At 39.5% G+C, this 20,186-nt stretch overlaps 2 protein-coding genes across 2 annotated transcripts; both read right to left on the bottom strand.

Moving 5' to 3' along the window:
• Positions 1 to 3,572: 3,572 nt before the first annotated feature.
• LOC102192862 (tetraspanin-8-like) lies at positions 3,573 to 8,145 on the bottom strand. The gene is made up of 9 exons (XM_005750903.1): positions 7,917 to 8,145; positions 7,543 to 7,614; positions 7,342 to 7,458; positions 6,884 to 6,958; positions 6,574 to 6,669; positions 4,473 to 4,583; positions 4,355 to 4,399; positions 4,180 to 4,263; positions 3,573 to 3,747 (listed from the first exon to the last, which is right to left on the bottom strand). The coding sequence occupies exons 1-9, from the start codon at positions 7,974 to 7,976 to the stop codon at positions 3,625 to 3,627; spliced, it is 783 nt and encodes a 260-aa protein (XP_005750960.1). The 5' UTR covers positions 7,977 to 8,145; the 3' UTR covers positions 3,573 to 3,624.
• A 2,355-nt stretch (positions 8,146 to 10,500) lies between these two features.
• LOC102192567 (tetraspanin-8-like) lies at positions 10,501 to 16,009 on the bottom strand. The gene is made up of 9 exons (XM_005750902.1): positions 15,789 to 16,009; positions 15,496 to 15,567; positions 15,294 to 15,410; positions 15,050 to 15,124; positions 14,760 to 14,855; positions 14,212 to 14,322; positions 14,095 to 14,130; positions 13,920 to 14,003; positions 10,501 to 10,850 (listed from the first exon to the last, which is right to left on the bottom strand). Exons 1-9 carry the CDS (start codon positions 15,846 to 15,848, stop codon positions 10,728 to 10,730), a joined length of 774 nt encoding a protein of 257 aa, XP_005750959.1. The 5' UTR covers positions 15,849 to 16,009; the 3' UTR covers positions 10,501 to 10,727.
• Positions 16,010 to 20,186: the final 4,177 nt, after the last annotated feature.

Genomic DNA, 20,186 nt, shown 5'->3' with positions numbered 1-20,186 from the left:
TGTGAATTGGACTGTGGTATTCTGATGTGCCTCTCATGTTTTTGTATGCAGTCCTAGATGAGTGTGGTTTTGAGAGAGGTTCGTAATCCATATAACCTTAGCTTTGGACAGTTCCGTTGTTGAACATCAAAATCATTTGTCATTTCCTTGATTCTGCGACAAGTTGACCAAGTTGATACCAATTTAAGTTAATGTTAATGTACATGAAGTACATTTTTTTGCTCAGTCATTTATAATTAAAGGGCTGCTGTAATGTTTCATTTATGTTGTATTGACACAGAAGTGTATTACTTTGTAAATGTTTTGTAATAAAATAATCAATTGGAATAAGTGAAATGGCTATGTGTGATTTTTTTATTTATTTTTTTAGAAAAGTTACTGTAGAAACCTAAACTAATTGGCATGGATAATTGTGAGTAGGATATATGTAAAAACTAATGTAATTTCTCAACTTAATATTACCAGAAATTTGAAATTAATATTAGGTCGCATAAACGTAATTATGCTTTTGGAGGTCAAAGTAAATCATGTTGGTGTGTTAAACCGGTTGAGTTAGCCAAACCTAAAAATTACTTGCTGGATTTACTTAATAATATGCAAAATTTGTAACTTAAAAAGCTGAGTGGAAATTGTTGCCTCAATTTTTTAAGTTGAGCCAACAAAATATTTTTTAGATAGTGGTTGCTACGTTGTTTCTGACAGTCTGACACTTGCCCTCCTTCTCCTCCTCCTTGCTGCACACACAGGAGTCGGGGGATGTTCTCCCAGTCTTTGTAGCTGAACAGACCACAGCAGTGAAACTACAAACAGCAGCAGGAGAAGAAAGAAAGTGGGTTTTTTGTTTTCTTTTTTAAAAATAAGGTTTTTATTGAAAGTTGAATACTTTTTCTTTTTTTGTTAAATTCATTTTCAACTCAAAGCATGTGTTCATGGATTAATAATACATTTTGAAATATCGATTTATAAATACAGTTTTCATTATCAATTAAATGAATAATGAATTACATATGAAATTATTTCTCAATGTGTTGTGTCACATTTCAAATTCAAAATTTAAAAAATTATTTTCAAAATCTTTTTAAAATAGAAAAAAGAAAAATAAGTAAATGGATTCAAACAATAAAGATTTATTTCCAACATTTAAAATGCACGTGGCTCTTTTTGTCCCCCATATGACCTAACAATTTTATCAAGAGGAAGAATCACAAGAGGACAGCTACAGCTGCAGGAGTCACGGCTCACTGAACCTAACAAGCGTTGCTAGTGGGTTGTATCCTTAGAGGATTATGGGATTGTACTCATTTAGATCTTTGTTTGGTCTGGAAAAATAATTTGATACTATACATCTTATTATTTGTCACTGTTTGAGGAAAAAAGGAAGAACCCCACTAACCCCTTCTAACCCCTTCTATAAATCTTTCTACATTACCTTCGCTGATTTCTTCCTTTAAACCATCAATGTGCCTTTTAGACCACATTCCTACAGGACTGTTCAAAGAAATTTTGCCACAAGACTTCAATTTAAAATCTGATTAATCTCTCTTTAGGAACAGGCTACGCATCACAAGCTTTAAAGTGGCCGTAATTAAATCATCAATTGACCTAGTTATCTTAGCTAATTATAGACCAATTTCTAAGTTTACTTTTACCTACAGAGTTCCTCGCACCACAGAAACATTATTAGTGAAGGTTATTATTAATGTTCTTATGGCCTCTTACGGTAGGCTCATCAACTCAGTATTGGAGTTCCACAGGGTTCGGTGGTAGGATCAATACATTTTATAGCATACGTGCATCCCTTCTGCATATAATATATAATTAGAAAAAAACTGCATAAATTTTGATTGCTATGCAGATGACACCGTGCTGTATTTATCTATGAAGCCAAATATAGAATTCTGCAGATTAAACTAAAAGCTTATCACAAAAAACCTGGTTCACTTTTAATTGCCTACTTTTAAATTCAGACATAAATTGAGGTTTATTGCATTCAGTAATAAAAATCTTGGAAACAGGATCTCTAACCAGATATTTACTTTAGATGGCAATTAGATGGGTCCAATAACACTGTGAGAAATTGTAGATCTCTTGTTTGCCAGCATATGTTGTTCAGCGCACTTATTAAACACATTAATTTGCACAATATTGCTAAAATTTGAAGCATCGTGTCTCGTGGTGATGTTGAAGATTGAGTTCATAGACTTATTTGTTTTTTTATTATTTCGCTCATATTTGCGTCTCTCCAATGGTTCAATTAAATTCAAAGTTTATATGCAAATATGAGAAGGATCATATCTTAAAGACTTCACATAACATATTATGCTAACAGAGCAATTCAGTCTCAGACTGCAGGCTTCTCAGCTCACCAAGTTCTACTATAATGGCAAAAAATAGCAAAACAACTGAAATGTTACTGAATGTAAAAATCAATGTGATATATATATATTTTTTTTTAATCAGTCGTGGACCGGGGCGATCGTGGCTCAAGAGTTGGGAGTTCGCCTTGTAATCGAAAGGTTGCCGGTTGGAGCCCCGGCTTGAACAGTCTCGGTCGTTGTGTCCTTGGGCAAGACACTTCACCCGTTGCCTACTGGTGGTGGTCAGAGGGCCCGGTGGCGCCAGTGTCCGGCAGCCTCGCCTCTGTCAGTGCGCCCCAGGGTGGCTGTGGCTACAATGTAGCTTACCATCACCTGTGTGTGACTGGGTGGATGACTGGATATGTAAAGCGCTTTGGGGTCCTTAGGAACTAGTAAGGCGCTATATAAATACAGGCCATTTACCATTTACCATAACCTTTGTCAGTCAACAGTCTGACAGTCAACAAAAATGCAGTGAGAATAAGTTCCTTTTTTGTACAACAGAAGAAGATTTCACACAGACACAGACTTTCTTTTGTCACCATTTAATCCTTTAGATTTACAGTTTACATCAGAAGAATCAAACATGACACAAAGAAGATACTAAAAATACCAAAACAATATACAAAAATATTTCCCTTTATAAACATTTTTACAAGTAGCTGCATCAACACAGTTCTCAGTTTTCAAAATATAACTTAACTGTCTTTGTATTACTAAGAAACTTCACATGAGATAGAAAAGGAATGTGGCTTTTAATTTCATCAAATGTTACCATCGCAAACAGAATTAGTAACAGTAACATTGCATTCTAGAAACATAACAGGTCACATGAGTCAAAGGTGTCAGTGAGCAATAATTTGGCTGGGAATGGTCTCAAGACTGCATAGTAGGTGGCTAATAGCTGGTGTTGTAAGCCATCACCTCTGTTCAGCTTTGGAAATCACTAGATTCAGTTATTTTTCCTTTTTAGACATTTTCTCATTGTTAATGTGATGAAAATAAGGATTTCTGATAAAGTTTGAGTTAAAAGAGTCCAGTCAAATTTTAGACGTTTTCATTTCAATTTAAGCTTATTAAGTATCGTTTTTCAAGTCGCTTGAAACTGATGATCTCAATTTAGACAGCTTCATCATGAAGACATAAGGCACAATGATATAAACCTCAACCAAATATGTCATTTTCAAATTCAAGAAAACAGACTCGACAGGGCTCCAGAAATCTGTGCACCAAGCTAGCAAAAGAAATAAACTCTGTCATACTTTGACTAGTATGGTGGAGGTTTGCACATCTCGTTGTATTTTGGTGGTCTCGTGAGGATCATCATGGTGTGGCTGTTGAAGCGATACAGGTGGTACACCATGATGGAGGAAAGAATCACACCAAGGAGCTATTGGGGAACACAGGAAGATAAGTTAGGCATCAGGTTTTATTTAAGGTTAAATTTTAATGTTATTAAATTCTTTTTTTACTTTTTGGAATTAGATTTTGTACTAGTTTCCTTTTTGTTCAGAAACAGATGCTATAATTTTTCAGCATGTCAAACGTGGGGGTATCAAACTTTGCTGAAAACAATTTTAAAACAGATTTGACTCCCAATATCTGACCACAAAAACATTTCTGCCTGATGGTAAAAAAGCTGAATTTCTCCCTACTGTGGCACAGGGTCTAAGGACCTCACAGTCAACAAAAAGTTATAACCCTAATTTTAGATGTGAATAATAAATAGTGACTAACAGTGACTAAAAGGGGAGAATGCAGATTTTAAGTTATAGATCAGGCATTTATGCTGCTGAATCCTTAAATAAGTGATAATACTCACAGCTAGAATAGCCAGAGTGAAGCTGACCACAATGTTGATTTTGTTAGTAAACTGGATGTGGTCCATGATGGTGGGAAAGCAGGTCTGAAAATAGAAGGAAAAATGAAAACTGTTAGTTTCTGTCATGGACACACAAATGACTAAAGCTTTTTCAAAACGGTGCTGGGTCGCTTACCTTAGTGTAGACGGACTTTCTCTGCCGTGTTAAAATCTGGTAAAGCTGCAAAAATAAAGACGTTACAAACTGTGACACACTGAATAGAAGTGAAGCGAGCGGGTGCGCCGATGCTTACGTTTTTTCTCAGAGTCTGACACTTGCCCTCCTTCTCCTCCTCCTGGCTGCACACACAGGACTCGGGGATGTTCTCCCAGTCTTTGTAGCTGAACAGACCACAGCAGTGAAACTACAAACAGCAGCAGGAGAAGAAAGAAAGAGGAGAGTTACTCATCTTCAGGAGGATGAGACGACAGCTGGAAGCAGACTATAAAAAGTATGTGTGAGGGTTTTTTGTTCAACTTTTAAAAAAAACAACCACAACAACAACAAATTCGAGACAATGATAATGTATCAAATTACTTGTGGACAGTTTACTCGCTCTTATTCTGAAAGCTTGCTTGCTCCTAACCATTAACTGTGTATAACACAGAGACCTGCAGTGATGGGAAAAAGAAAACACGTCTTCTGTCAGTTCCAAGGTTTTACATATCAGGGCTTAAAATGCATCTAACCCAGGGTCTTCATTTATAAAAATCACATTAAAATGCTTGAGTGCTGTGTGAAAAACTAAGAACACCCACCGTTTAGTATCATGCAGCAATAACTGGCAAACATTACTTGTTGCAGCCTTTCCATATGGTTTTATTAGTCTCTCACATCGCTGTGGAGGAATTTTGGTCAACTGTTCTGGTTAACATCATTAACAAGTTCATTGATGGTTGTGGAGACAGCTCTCTGGAGGTCCCACAACACCATTTCAGTCAGGTTGGGGTCTGGACGTTGACTGGACCATTACAGCACCATGGCTCTTTGCTTTTTCAGCCATTCTGTTATAGACAAGCTGTTGTGCTTGGGATCATTGTTCTGATTATACTCGGACATACGTGGACAGATAGCCTCACATTACACTCTAGAACACCTTGGTATACAGAGGAGTTCAAGGTTGACTCAGGGACTGTAAGTTGACCAGATCCCATGGCTATAAGATTAGCCCAGTTGTTCTGAGGTTTTAATGCCGATATGATGTCTTTAGTTTGGACCAAACATGCCACTGTTCATTATGACCAAAAATCTCCACTTTGTTCTCGGTGGTCCGAGAACAAAGTGAAGGTTGCAAACCTAAACTTTGCTGCTATGTTTTTCATTTTAGAGAAAAAAGACTTCCTCCTGGCAACTCTTAAAGTCACTTGTTCAATCTTTTTATAATTGTACTGTCATGAACTCTTTATTCATGACAGCAGTAAGAGTTAAGTTTATTGTCACACACTCTAACAGTGTTAGAGTGTGTGAATGTAGAATGGGAGGGAGGGCCTTCAGTTTTCAGGCCCCTCTTCTGTGGAACCAGCTTCCAGTTTGGATTCAGGAGACAGACACTATCTCTACTTTTAAGATTAGGCTTAAAACTTTCCTTTTTGCTAAAGCATATATTTAGGGCTGGACCAGGTGACCCTGAATCCTCCCTTAGTTATTCTGCAATAGACATAGGCTGCCGGGGGATTCCCATGATGCATTGAGTTTTTCCTTTCCAGTCATCTTTCTCACTCACTATGTATTAACAGACCTCTCTGCATTAAATCATATCTGTTATTAACCTCTGTCTCTCTTCCACAGCATGTCTTTTATCCTGTCTTCCTTCTCTCACCCCAACCGGTCGCAGCAGATGGCCGCCCCTCCCTGAGCCTGGTTCTGCCGGAGGTTTCTTCCTGTTAAAAGGGAGTTTTTCCTTCCCACTGTTGCCAAAGTGCTCGCTCATAGGGGGTCATATGATTGTTGGGTTTTTCTCTGTATCTATGAAGCGCCTTGAGGTGACTTTTGTTGTGATTTGGCGCTATATAAATAAAATTGAATTGAATTGAATTAACATAGTTTTGTTGAATAAATAATGGCACAATGTCATATGTCATGTTTCATAGTTCACCTGAAGTTATTTTTTTTACCTAATATTAAGACCTGCTAAGGGGAAGATTACAAGTATTATGTCCTGATAGACAAAACCTTCGACTTTAAAGAGGGTTTACTTTCATTTTCCCATGACTGTAGCTCGGGAATAAAGCCAACACTCAAGGGCCCTAAATTCACATTAAAAAATATAACATCTAAATAATGAAAATTAAAAAACAAAATAAGATATTTAAAATAAATAAAGAGACAACCCTGAGCAGGTTAGAATATCTTACCTGTTTCTGAATGTCCACAGCCATGTTCCTCACATCCTTTCGAGATTTGTCCAGAGGAACAAACTTGTGGAATCTCTCCTCCATTCTGCCTTTGACCTGCAAACATGAAACATTTTTATATCATAAATTAAATTTACAGGATACAAAAATGTTTAATGTAGACAGATCATCATTAAAAAACATCTGACATTTCAAGGTAATGAAAATGTGTCTGTATTAACTGAGTTGACTTTAAAGTACATATTTAAAAAAACATTTCCAGTTAAATCAAATACTTTTATGTACTTGACTCCAAGCGTCCTGTCCTTACCTGAGGATAAGAGCTGGCAGCAGGGATTCCAGTCATCAGCATCAACAGACATCCTGTGAACATGAACACCAGGAACTGCAGAGAGGTACACAAAGACTTTTAATCTGATATCTTCAGTATGTGGAATTACTGAAATTACTTTACCCTGACCACTTTCACAAACATGTTGAGGCTTCAAAGTCACATTTCAGAAACAAATCATTGAAGCGACACTGTTACATCATCATTATTTATGGTTTTATAAGGAAGAAAAATAAGACAGTGCTGATCAGCTGGACAGTTCTAACACTGATAGAGTCCTCAAACTATTTTTCACAGCAGCTCATTTTAGAGCATTTGGAGCTAAATGGCTTCATTTAGGTTGATGAACAATTTCTTTTCTTTATTAAGTCAATGAGATTGTTGGCAGCTAAATGACTAAACTTTCATTCTGAGGTTGTGGAGATCTTTGTGCTCACCATGATCAGGGCCACTTTGCTCTCCTTGTGGGCTCCATAGGCTCCCAGTACAGCAATCATCATGGTGATGAAACCAATGATGTAGACAATGAAGAGTTTGGTAGCGTGACCCTCCAGCTGTGGACAGAAGTGTCACGAAAGGTTAATGGGCTTTGTCTGTTTGTTCCCACATGTTACATTTATGTTTGAATGTGTGCTCACGTTGTATCCTCCTTGAATGTTCATGAAGAACTGGCACCACAAAGCGAGGAGGATGACAACTCCACCAACAACCTGAACAAACAGAAACAGTCTGGTTAGAGCTGCTGGATCCTTTAAACACAACCAGGATATGAAATGACTGCACAGCCACGCACGTGGACGAGCACAACAACAAACTCTGAAAGTAAGAACAAACATGTTGAGTTGATGTCGGTTTATTTTACTCTTCTAAGCTTCAGTTTCATTTAATTGTAAAAAAGGAGGCAAATGTGGTTGTTTTTGACTGCTGCGTCTGCCTGCTGACTGGTTTGAAGTCTTTAAGGAGATTCTGGATTAAAGTCTGCGATTATCATTTGCTAAATCTCTTTACTCACCATGAAGAATATGTTGAAGACAGTGAAGATGTGTTTGAGGCAGATGTTGATCTGAGCCATGTTTGCAGCTGGAAAATGCAGTCAAAATAACAGTACTGTTCCCAAAGTCCAGATGAGCTCCGACTGCAGCGAAGTGAAGTGAGAGGAGAGCAGCTGAGTGAGCTGCTTTGAAGGGTTTCAGGGCTTTGCTGGGCGGGACGTCCGGTATGTTAGAGGTGGAAACTTCTGTGGAATGGTTGATTAGGAAGGGGAGGTTGAACGCAGGGTCTTCCTCCTTCCAGTTAAATCCAGTGGAAATAGTTGTTGCTGTGAACAGGGAGGGAAGCTGTTCTCAGGCTGGCTGGAATGGAGGAGAGGGCGGTGTTATGCCCCGTTTAAAACAATCCAGATGTGGAGACACGATTCCTTTTAGTTTCATGAGAATCTGTCGTCAGCAGGAGGAGCTGACTTACTGAAATTCAGTTTATTCCTCTACAGTTTAAAGTAGATTTTACTGCATCTGCACACAATGTACTCAGAGTTTTTTAAATAGTGAGAGATATATTTAGAGGAGTATTACACTAACACACAGCGATGTTACATCCTTTTTATGTTATATCATCACATTTCTGCAGTGATTTAAAATGTAAAGCAGTATGAGTACTGCACTCAAATACAGATTACATCGACTTTAACTTCCCCCCTTATTACTTTTATAGTTGCATCTTATTAAATAATACTTTTTGTTTTATTTATTTTTTGTTTGAAGTAAGTTTTATACTTTTTTGTGTCTTTGTAGTTTTTTGTGCATATCACACTTGATTCTTTTATGATTCCTAATCATTTTTCATTGTGGAATAATTCGACCCACAAAGACTTTGAGCATCCACAGAGCACTTTTAGTCCTCCGAGTGTGAACGAGCTGTCAGACAGAGCAAAGCAATGCAAACACTACCCTCCAATGAGTCCCACGTCACTGTTTTGCAGAAATCTATAATTTGGGAAAAATACATGAAAAAATGTGTCATTATTGCCTCGTTAAGCCATGGAAAAATTCAAGTGTTCTTATAATGTCCCGTGTTTAAACTCGCACAAATCTTGTGTACACCATTGCAGTGTGAGTGTGGTGGTTTCTTACTGGTCATTATTGGAGCTTAACACCTTCTTGTACAGCGGCCATTTGGGGCCGTACGTAACATTAGCATAGTTTATTTTGTGCAGTAGGCGCCCGATGAATCACAGATATCTACCGTTTTAAGAGGATAATAAACATAATTTTAAGGATCCTGTATGCTCTGTGTAATATGGATAACTGCAATAACTGTAGCATTAGAGCAGAAGGTACCTTCATCTGACAGTGCTGATCCCGATAAGTATGAAGACACCGTGACTTTGGGAACAGGTAGAAAATATTCTTCAGAGTTGAGCCATTTAAATAATTTATGTGTAGTGTAAAATATAGACACGCAGAGAAGACAGAGGAGATGTGATAGTCTAAATCAAATCAAGACATTCAGAGTATATCCGGAGGTAGCCTAATTTATTTCAGCCAATCACGACAAACTGCATACTGTGCATCAAAAACTGTTATGTAATAAAACTGTTTAAAATTAAATTGAATTAAATCCTCCACTGTGAAAAAAGTAGGTGAGGTTTGTGTTTATGCAGGGGCAGGGCATAAACTCATAATCCTAGCGGTCACATGCAAAGTTTTAAGGCGTGGGGCAACCACCTGTCATGGGAACCCAAACTTCAATAGAAGAGTAGTAAATTTAGGTCAGAGTAATATCATGTCTTTTACCAGTTTTAATTTAGCTTTGATATAAAGTGAGTAAATATTTATTTGTATTTTATATAGATAAATTACTATACATACTTGTAATTTCACACTGAATTTCTGTTATTACTGCCGCCCACCTGCACTATCTATACACACAACTAGGATGCCCTGACCAGCACTTTGTGCCCCGTAAGTTGCCAGGAGAGCTGCACACAAGACAAGTTAGCATTTTTACATGGTTAGTGGTTTAGCTTGTTACACTCCAATTTTTCCATTAAAACAAGACAGATTGAGGATGCCTCTCTCTGGATGCTGCCGTGGCCCGTGACCTTTCTCTACTAACCAATTACTAAGAATACAATAACTTCCTTTTTTAAACAAACGTCAGTGAAACAGAACAAGATTTTAATACAACACAGATTTTGTTTTCTTATCTTTTAATCCTGTAAGACATTTACATTTACAGTTTGCACCAGAAGGATTAAATATGACACAAAGAAGACTCCAAAAATAATTTTAAAAAATACAGAAATATTTTCCTTTATAAACATTTTTACAAGCAGCTGCATTAGCACAGCCCTCAGTTTTCAAACTACAATCCTCAAATTCTCCAAGCTACTAGCAAGCGCCACGTGACGTAACAAGGGAATGTGGCTGTTCTTTTATCCAGTGTTACCATGACAACAGAATCAGTTACATTAATGCACGGTCTGATATTGTCATGTTGACATTGTTCCTGGATCAGCAATACTAATTTGAGTCCTGGTTTAACATTCCAAGTAACCAATCACATTGTAGTGATGTCATCACTGTCACTTTTGGTGTTGCTTTTTGAATCATTTTACGGACTTTCAGTAGATACACCTGCGGTATCACTTAGAAGTTCCTGCGCCACTATCGTTCTCGAGTTATGGCATTCACAAACTTGAGTGTCCACACCGTCTTCCCGCCCAGCAGCATTAGGATAATACCCGATCAGCCTTTTATGACTGAGGGCTAACAACATGCAGTGCACCAAGGTAGCTAAAGAAAAGAAGTCCATTGTATTTTGACTAACATGCTGGGGCGTTGTGCAGCTCCTTGTATTTTGGTGGCATCATGGAGATCATGATGGTGGGTCTGTTGGGGTAATACAGCTGGTGGATCATAATGGAGGACAGAATAATGCCAAGTAGCTGTAGGGGAACACAAGAAGTTTAGTTAAACATCGGGTTGTCTTCAAGTTTTTGTTTTTAAAGTGAACCAATATTAGTGACTAAGCTGCTACATGTTTACCCAGAATATTTTTTTTTTTTTGACTGAAGAAGATTTGAGTAATAATTTAATTTTTGTTCTGCAATAGATACCATACCTTTCTAACTTTGAACATGGAGAATTCAGACTTTGTTGGCACATATTTACCCACAATATTATTGGGTGGGTAGTGGGAGGTGAGAGACTCAAGAGTGACCTTGGTCTTCCTCCCATTAGGGCCTACATGGATGACATGACCATTACAACAACAAAACCATGTACTAGGTGATTGCTACAGAAGCTCCAGGAAAACATAGAATGGACAAGAACGGAGTTTAAGCCAAGTAAACCTCGCAGAATCTCCATCATAAAAGGAAAACTGACAGCCGAGCAATTCTATATCAGTGGAGAACCAATTCCAACAGTCTTAGAGAAGCCCATAATGAGCCTGGGACGGTGGTATAATGCAGACCTCAATGATACGTGGCAACTAAAACAACTAAGGCTTAAATTGGCTGACGACCTCCAGCAGATTAACAACACTGCACTCCCAGGAAAACTGAAGCTCTGGTGCTTCCAGTTTTGGTTATTACCCAGACTACTGTGCCGTTGAAAATGTACGGGGTCTCACTCAATCATGCCAATCGACTAGAGGCTAGTGAGATCCTCCTTTAAGAAGTGGCTCGGACTTCCCAAGTGCCTCAGCAGCATTGGACTCTACAGTGACGGGATACTGTCATTGCCTATCCCTAGCCTGGTTAAGGAGTTTAAATTTCCAAAAGTGAGGCTTGAGATGTCACTCACGGACTCCTGGCACCCCATAGTGAGAGGCAGTGCTCCCACCCTAGCAACGGGGAGTAAGTGGACCCCAGCCACATCTGTGCTACAGGCGAAATCCACTCTTCAGCATTGTGACGTGGTGGGTCACGTCCAACAGGGCAGAGGAGGATTTGGTCTTAGCGCAGTAACACCTCGATGGGAACAGGCATCTGTAACCGAACATCGGAAAATGGTAGTGGAGGAGGTGCGACGACAGGAGGAAACAGCCAGACATGCCAGAGCCGTGGCACTGGTCAAACAGGGTCGCTGGATGAATTGGGAAAGTGCGAAAAAGAGGAAACTCTCATGGTTTGAAATCTGGGGCATGGAGTCTAATAAACTAAGTTTCATCATCCGAGCGGCATACGATGTGCTACCTTCCCCAATAAATGTGCAGCTGTGGTTTGGAAAGGACCCATCCTGCCCCCTGTGTATAGTCCCAGCCACACTAAAGCATATCTTGGTTGGTTGTAGGACTAGCCTTACTCAGGGCAGATACACATGGAAATACAACCAGGTTCTCAGGTGTCTTGCCGAGAAAGTTGAGTGAAAAAGAAAATCCATTAACGCTAAACCTTTCACGAACCAAGAGGAGCGTCAGTCTTCATCAACATTTGTCCGGGAAGGAGACAAACCGAGGACAAGCCCCTCAAACCCAGACCTGGGCCCGCTGAAGGCCGCCAGGGATTGGCAGATGCAAGTGGACTTGGATCAGAGGCTAATTTTTCCCACAGAGATCGTAACAACTACTTTGCGACCAGACCTCGTCCTTTGGTCAACTTGGCACCTGAAGCAGAGCACAGAGGCTGGAAGATCAAGGTGCGCCTGGTGGAAGTGAGGTGCAGGGGCTTTGTTACCAGTACAACAGCAAAACTGCTTAGAGAAACTGGGATCAGAGGACAGGCGCAATGGCAGGCTATAAGAGATCAAGCTAACACTGCTGAGAGGACCAGTCACTGGATATGATTAAAAAGGGCTGACATCACTTGGGCAGCTAAGGCAGTCAGCTAACCAGGAGAGAAAAGAAATATTCCGCTCTTCTCCTCTCTGCTCTTCTTCCCTTTTCTGGGAGGCAGTGGGGAGGTAGAGCGTACAGCCCGATCCGGCAGGGAGGTGTGGGAAGCCAGATTGGGTGCCCCCCTTCCAGCTCTTCTCTCTACTCTCTCCTATCTTGTCCCTTTTGTCTTACTTCTCTCTATCACCTTTTCTATCCCTTTGAAGAAGTTAGGCCCAATAAATGCTAAAGAGGTAAGTATTATTTCTCAGTTGCAGTGAATTGATAAAAAGAAAATGTAGGAAACTAAACAGAAGAAAGAAGAAAAGAAATAACAATTTAACATAAACCAGTGACACACTCCAGGGCCTGATCAACCCTGGCAGGGCCTCCTTGGATGAGGGTGTCTAGTGAGAATGGCCGAAACACCTGATGAATGCAAGGTCCACTACTGATGATGTGTCCCAAATTTAAAATGGTAATCTAGATCGATCTCTAACCCCTAAACCTAACCAAGGAAGGAAAATGGCAGATTAGCCTGGGTAAAAGACCGAAAGTTGAGGCAAAGTTTCTGGGCTGCCTTTCCTCATAACAGCCATCCCTCAAGAGTCTCTCCATCTAAAGCAATGCATTATCAGGGACTGTAACATCTAGTCCTTTTAACTGAACTATATATGACTTTTTGAATGTTAGGTGCCTGAATCACCACCCCCTTCACCACCATGCTGATGGTTAATATAAGGTGTTTTTTTTCCAATGTGACACTTTCCATTATGACCAGAAATTTCCATTTTAGTCCCAAAGTATCGTCTTTCTCAAATTCTAAAGTCATGAACTTTATTATTTAAGTTGTTAACCTGTTAGCAGTCGGACGTACCGCCCACGGTACATTGGATGGTTTAGGGGACTAATTGTAAATTTGTAGGACTGCTAAGGGGTTAACAGGCGTCTGTAGAATTTGACTGTAGTTTATGAGATTTTTGAACTTCCATCCACTCCTAGTCAAATCGTTTCCTTGTGTTTAAACACACCTGATTGTCCCAAAACAGTAAACTGCTTTTATAGAGGTGCTCGCACTTTCTGATGATCAGCCCTGCATTTGATTGGCAGCAGAGGCTGCTACCTGCCCCGGCAGAGAATGCAGATTGCAAATTATAGAGTGGACATTTACACTATTGAATCCTTGATTAATACTCACAGCTAGAATAGCCAGAGTGAAGCTGACCACAAGTATGATGTTGTAATGAAACTGGATGTGGTCCATGATGGTGGGAAAGCAGGTCTGAAAATAGAAGGAAAAATGAAAACTGTCAGATTCTGATATAAACTGAGAGATGATTTAAGCTTTTTCAAAGTGGGGCTGGGTCGCTCACCTTAGTGTAGACGGACTTTCTCTGCAGCATGAAAGTCTGGAAAAGTTACAGAAATAAAGACGTTACAAACTTTGACACACCGTGACCAGTGAAGCGAGTGGGTGCATCGATACTCACGTTGTTTTTGACAGTCTGACACTTGCCCTCCTTCTCCTCCTCCTTGCTGCACACACAGGAGTCGGGGATGTTCTCCCAGTCTTTGTAGCTGAACAGACCACAGCAGTGAAACTACAAACAGCAGCAGGAGAAGAAAGAAAGAGGAGAGTTACTCATCTTCAGGAGGAACACAGAGGAATTCATGGTCCACTCAGTGACTGTGGTATTGTGTTAACTCACACCTGACCAACAAACTGCCAAAGCTTCTGCTTTTATAGAAGTGCTCACACTTATTAATGATTACCTAATCAAGTGCATTAGAAACAATAAGGACTTAGTTTACTTTTATACAATTTAACTTACTTCTTTTTATATAAACAAAGGCACCATACGGTGTAATATGTCTCGTTTGACATCACATCTGAGGTTATTTTTAAGTGATTATAAAACCCGCCAAGGACCACATTGCATTTCTTAAACAGTGGATACTTTATTTTTTCCATGACTGTAGCTTTTGGTTAAACATTAAATATAAATACAGGAAAATAAAACAGGTGGCAATATCTTACCTGTTCCTGAATGTCCTCGGTCATGTTCCTCACGTATGTCGAGGATTTGTCCAGAGGCACAAGCTCTCTGAATGTCTCCACTCCGATGCCTCTGAGCTGCAAACATAGACATTATGTTTACATCGATTAGATTTACATAGTAAAACTTTTAGAAAGCATCTTAAAGGTTCAGGTAATGGTAAAAAAAAAGAGTTTATATGTGCTGATGATTATAATAATGTAAAACAGGTTTATAAGTCGGTCTTCATGTCAAATGATTCGACCCCACAGCAGCACATCCTGGCCTTTACCTGAGGATGTATGATGGCAGCTTGGATTCCAGTTATTAACATCAGCCAACATCCAATGACCGTGTACACCAAGGACTGCAGAGACATGCAGGGATACTTTTAATCTAATATCTTTAATCTTTGGGGCTTAGTAGAAATCAGAGTGATGGAATTATAACTTTTACAGTATTCTGAACTAAATGGCTTCATAAGATTTATTGAATCATTTCTTTTCTTTAATTTAATGAGTGGAAAATGTAATCACCGTGATCAGAGCCACTTTGTTCTCCTTGTGGGCTCCGTAGGCTCCCAGCGTGGTGATCATTATGGTGATGCAGCCTACGATGAAGAGGATGAAGAGTTTGGTGGCACGACCCTCCAGCTGTGGAGAGAAGTGTCACGAAAAGGTTAGTGGGCTTTGTCTGTTTGTCTCCACGTGTTGCATTTATGTTTGAATGTGTCCTCACGTTGTATCCTCCTCGAATGTTCATGAAGAACTGGCACCACAGAGCGAGGACGATGGCCACTCCACCAACAACCTGAACAAACAGAAACAGTCTGGTTAGAGCTGCTGGATCCTTTAAACACAACCAGGACATGAAATGACTGCACAGCCACACACGTGGACGAGCACAACAACAAACTCTGAAAGTAAGAAACAAACATGTTGAGTAGATGTCGGTTTATTTTACTCTTCTAAGCTTTGGTTTCATTTACATGTAAAAAAGGAGGCAAATGTGGTTATTTCTGTTTTACTCACCATGAAGAATATGTTGAAGACAGTGAAGATGTGTTTGAGGCAGATGTTGATCTGAGCCATGTTTGCAGCTGGAAAATGCAGTCAGAATAACAGTACTGTTCCCAAAGTCCAGACGAGCTCCGACTGCAGCGAAGTGAAGTGAGAGGAGAGCAGCTGAGTGAGCTGCTTTTAAGGGTTTCAGGGCGCCTCACACAGAGAGGCGTCATGGATATGTTGGATAAGGAAACTTCCAAGGAATGGATAGAGAATACAGGAATCATATTTAAGAACTTCCTCTTTGTTTTTCCAGGAAACCTAGTGGAGATCACTGGGTTCAGAACAAAGGGCAGTGGAAAAATTAGTCATTCAACAGGAGAGGCTGCTTACTGTAAGCCAGCTTATTGACACAGCACCTGAACAAAATGTATTCTGTTTTTTGGGGTTTTTTTTAATAAGAAATGTACGTTTCATAGGTTGTAAGTATATTCTCCTGTAATCCCAAAATAAAAATGTTTTGGGATTGAAAATTCTTTAGGTTATTTAAGTATAATGATTAAATAACAGACATCAGGGCTTTTATTACACTATTTTCTGGTTCAAATGTCTTTTAACTTCAGGAGTTTCACAACCTGAAACAACGGAATGAAACAAAGACACGTCTGAACATTAAATCATAATTTTTAACATCTCATAGTCGAGCTTTTTGCAGCACCTGATACTCACCTAAACCTGGGTCATCCGTGGCACTAACATGACAGAAGGCTGAGTGAGGAAGATAGCATTTTACAGCATTTGGAAATGGAGTCATACTCTGCTGACAGGGGATGAGGTGGAAGAAGGTCAGATATTGGAAGCAAGAACATGGAAGCTCAAAGGAGGACATAGATGAGGACCCTGAGCAGAGTTAAAGTGGCGACACCCAAATTTCATTATGGATCAGCTAGGGATCTGCCAGCCTGTGTGGTCTCACGTTCCAGAGGTTTATCCTCTGAGCAGGGATGGTGTGACAGCAGATCACACTCTCCCTTCTCAGGCTCATCAAAAGCTAGCTTTGGCCTTCTTCCACCTCACCTTCTAATGTCTGGAGGTCTGACGCTTCTTCTACATATTCATCCTTCCGTCTGCTTCCTGACGCGTGGATACAGGTTGATGTTCGGCAGACTGAAGTAGCTTTGTTGCATTCTGTTTAAGAGGTCCCAACTTCGGTGGGACAGTGGACGTGCTGTCCTTCTCCTCGTTCTTTACAGTGACAGTCAGTAACACACAGACAATGATATTCAACTAAAAAACAACAAATAGTCTGAGGTAAGGCAAATACACAGCATTTGTGACATGAAATATGAAGAGAAGATGGGGGAGAATTCGTACAACACGCAGTTGTGTAAAAACAGTAACTGTAAAGACATTAGAAAATAACTGTAAACTGCTACGTCCACACTAGCCCGAATAGATTTTTCGTCTGAAAATGCTCCGCGTCCACACTGGCGTTTTCAGTCGTTTTCACAGAGTTGTGCGTCCACGTTGAAACGACCGAAAACTCTTACGTTCCAGTACTGCGCATGCGTGAAACGCAAGATGATTCGGCCTGCCTCATTTCTGTCTGCCGTTTATTTACTTTGCGGCTCTTTGAAACGTCGCGGCAAAATGTCGAGGAAAAGCACCGAGTTTTTTAAATGGACTAACAATGAAGTGGAGTTGTTGCTGCGAGTAACATAAAACTACAAAGTTGGCAAAGCGAGTGAGATTTAAAGAATTTGAAGAAAAGCTATCGGGAGCATGTACAGACTGATATTAACCTTTAATAGGGCTGTCAAAATTGAGAGCAAAAAAAACAACAACTGCTGTATAATGCCCTCCACTCTCTTTGTTTAATTGGTCACATGACTGCATCACATGACTAACATGCGTCATCGTTTTCAAATGTCTGTTTTCGCTGCCCACAGTGCGCATAAGAGCGTTTTGAAAACGCCGTCCCAGTGTGGTAGTGATGGGATTTCCGGCTCTTTTTAGAGAACCGGATCTTTCAGCTTGACTCATTAAAAAGAGCCGGCTCTTTCGGGTCCGAACCGGCACTTCAGATTGTTTTGCTGCTTTAATTAATTTATTATTAACAATAATATAAAATTATGCACAAAACGAATTACTAATGTAAAAAAAGTGGTTTTATTTATATATGTTTATATATAAATATAAGCGGTGGCCCCTCGAGACAAAGCACGTACAAACTCCAAAACATTTCTAGCATTAACTGAACTTCAAAACAGAGCTACCTAGATCACTTAAATTACACAACTGAAAGCATGTGTGTATTGTTTGTGTATTTATACACAAGCACTCATATATATTCAAATAATTTTTAAAAAAAAAGTTCATTTACCTGTTACTACCACACACCAAATACGGTCGTTGGTACTTGCTGGCTTGTGTCGCCACTGACAAAAGCTCAACACTGCGCCCAGCATCCTGGAGCACTTCTGTTGTCTTTTGTACCTGTTTTGGAGTTTTTACGTGTTTTGAAGTTTGTACGTGCTTTGTCTCTAGGGTCTACCATAAATAGACATTTATTTATTCACTCCACATAAAATGTAATAAATAAATCATATAATACAAAAAACAATTTCATTCAAACCCATTTCAACTTTTAACTATTTAAATTTTCAGCTTTTTCCTTTTAAACAAATTTAAAGTGAAACAACACAAAACACTGCAAACCACAACACAATTAAATATAAATTAAAATATGAAAACAAAAAGAAGATGCATATTCTCTGTTATATGGGCCTGCATGAATAAACTTTCTGAATCCTTTATCATCCACAACTGAAAATAGTTGTGGATGATTACTATACCTTTCTAATGTAATGTTGTTGTCCCTGGCTCTTTCTCTGTCTCTCCCTCCTGCTCGGTTCCTGTGCTACTGAGTGTAACTACCGCCCCTTTCTCCTCATCCCAGCGCAAAGCACAAGGCTCGCATGCGGAGTGAAGCAGAAAAAAAGTGTGAGAGAGGGTGAGAGAAAGAAAAAACAAAACAAAAAAACCCCCAAACCCACGGTTTGCAATGAGGACCCGGATCGCGTCGTTCACGTCAAAGACCCGGCTCTAAGAGCCGTTTCGTTCGCGACCGACACATCGCTACAGTGTGGACGGTAGGCCAAAACGGAGAGAAACGATGCGTTTTCATACGAAAAAGCATTAGTGTGGACGTAGCGTTAATAGCAAAAATTCACGTGCTTTACCTTGTGGTAATTACCAATCCTTAGGACACGGTTATATTTCTCACCCGATACAAAAGGTGTGAAGATTGTTGGGAATTGTATTTCCAAACTTAAAATATGTGTGTTTGTAATGTAAATAAATGACAGACCCGTGGTTAGAGAAGTAAAACTTTATTTAGTTTCACAGGAAACATTAAATTTATCTTATTATCCAAAAAAAGCTTTCAGAAACATTTCTTAAATAAACTTGAGTATTTTAAATAAATAAATATCAAAGATGTTCAACACTCCATTTTAACGGCAATAATTTCTCAATAATTAAACAACTTTCAAAGAAATTTCCAGAAAAACCTGAAAACATGTCAAAGAAATTTCCAGTAGTTAAATATATGCATGAAAATGAATTTGGGTTCCTTTCAATGACACTTGCCAAAAAAGGGTCAGAAATTAAATGCCGCTAAAATAAAGCACTGCTCGATGTTAGCACCCCCGGACACTTTCAGATGTCGGCAGCGTCATGCACCATGCAGCGTCAGAGCCCTTTGGGTTTTTGATCCGGTTAAGGTGACCTCATCTCAAGGGAGAAGCTGAGATGCAGAACGAGGCGATCCAGGAGCGAGCGAGTTTGGCGGAGGCGACAGAGAGCTGGCGCAGAAATGATTCAGGGTCGAGTGCAATTTACAAGACGCGGCCGATGCTTCTAAAGTTTGCATCATACAAAATATAATTAACACATTCTAAAAATATCTCTCTTTGCCACAGAGCGCCACACCTGTCCACACCAGAACACTAAATGTGGTTTAAGCCTCAAAATAACTGACAACAAAAATCTCTCGTTTTTTAAAATGTCTGCTTAAAAAACCTCAAAGATCTACAAAATGTCTGAAAGCTAGCTGTGGAGATGTTTCCATCAAATTTCAAGGTGACACAAAAACATTCAACAAGTTACAACTTCTCACATTTGAGCTCCACCTCCATCTGTTTTCTGATTAATGATTTAGTGAAGAAAATTTCTAAAACTTTTCAGAAATAGCCTCTGCCAAATTTAGTTTTCACCACCAGCAGTTTCTTCATTCATTTTAGCATTACTTCCATTTTTCAATATATGCTGCCATTAAATAAAGTTTACATTTACTCATGCACCATCTTGTGGTGCGAAATGGTATTACATTAAGGTAGAACTCAGCCTTGGTTTAAGGTGGCA

Source organism: Pundamilia nyererei, unplaced genomic scaffold, assembly GCF_000239375.1.
Source record: "Pundamilia nyererei isolate P.nyererei 1_Seehausen unplaced genomic scaffold, PunNye1.0 scaffold00291, whole genome shotgun sequence".
Taxonomy (NCBI): domain Eukaryota; kingdom Metazoa; phylum Chordata; class Actinopteri; order Cichliformes; family Cichlidae; genus Pundamilia; species Pundamilia nyererei.
Note: the sequence above shows the minus strand (reverse complement) of the source record. Positions and strands in the feature narration are given on the sequence as shown.

Excerpts from the sequence above, each read along its gene's own strand:
- LOC102192862 (XM_005750903.1), bottom strand. The coding sequence starts at position 7,976 with ATGGCTCAGATCAACATCTGCCTCAAACACATCTTCACTGTCTTCAAC. Across the intron at positions 7,459-7,542 it reads ACATTCAAGGAGGATACAAC|CTGGAGGGTCACGCTACCAA; the intron begins GTGAGCACACAT and ends TTCTGTCCACAG. Across the intron at positions 4,264-4,354 it reads GAAAGTCCGTCTACACTAAG|ACCTGCTTTCCCACCATCAT; the intron begins GTAAGCGACCCA and ends TTCTATTTTCAG.
- LOC102192567 (XM_005750902.1), bottom strand. The coding sequence starts at position 15,848 with ATGGCTCAGATCAACATCTGCCTCAAACACATCTTCACTGTCTTCAAC. Across the intron at positions 15,411-15,495 it reads ACATTCGAGGAGGATACAAC|CTGGAGGGTCGTGCCACCAA; the intron begins GTGAGGACACAT and ends TTCTCTCCACAG. Across the intron at positions 14,131-14,211 it reads GTCAGACTGTCAAAAACAAC|ACTTTCATGCTGCAGAGAAA; the intron begins GTGAGTATCGAT and ends TAACTTTTCCAG.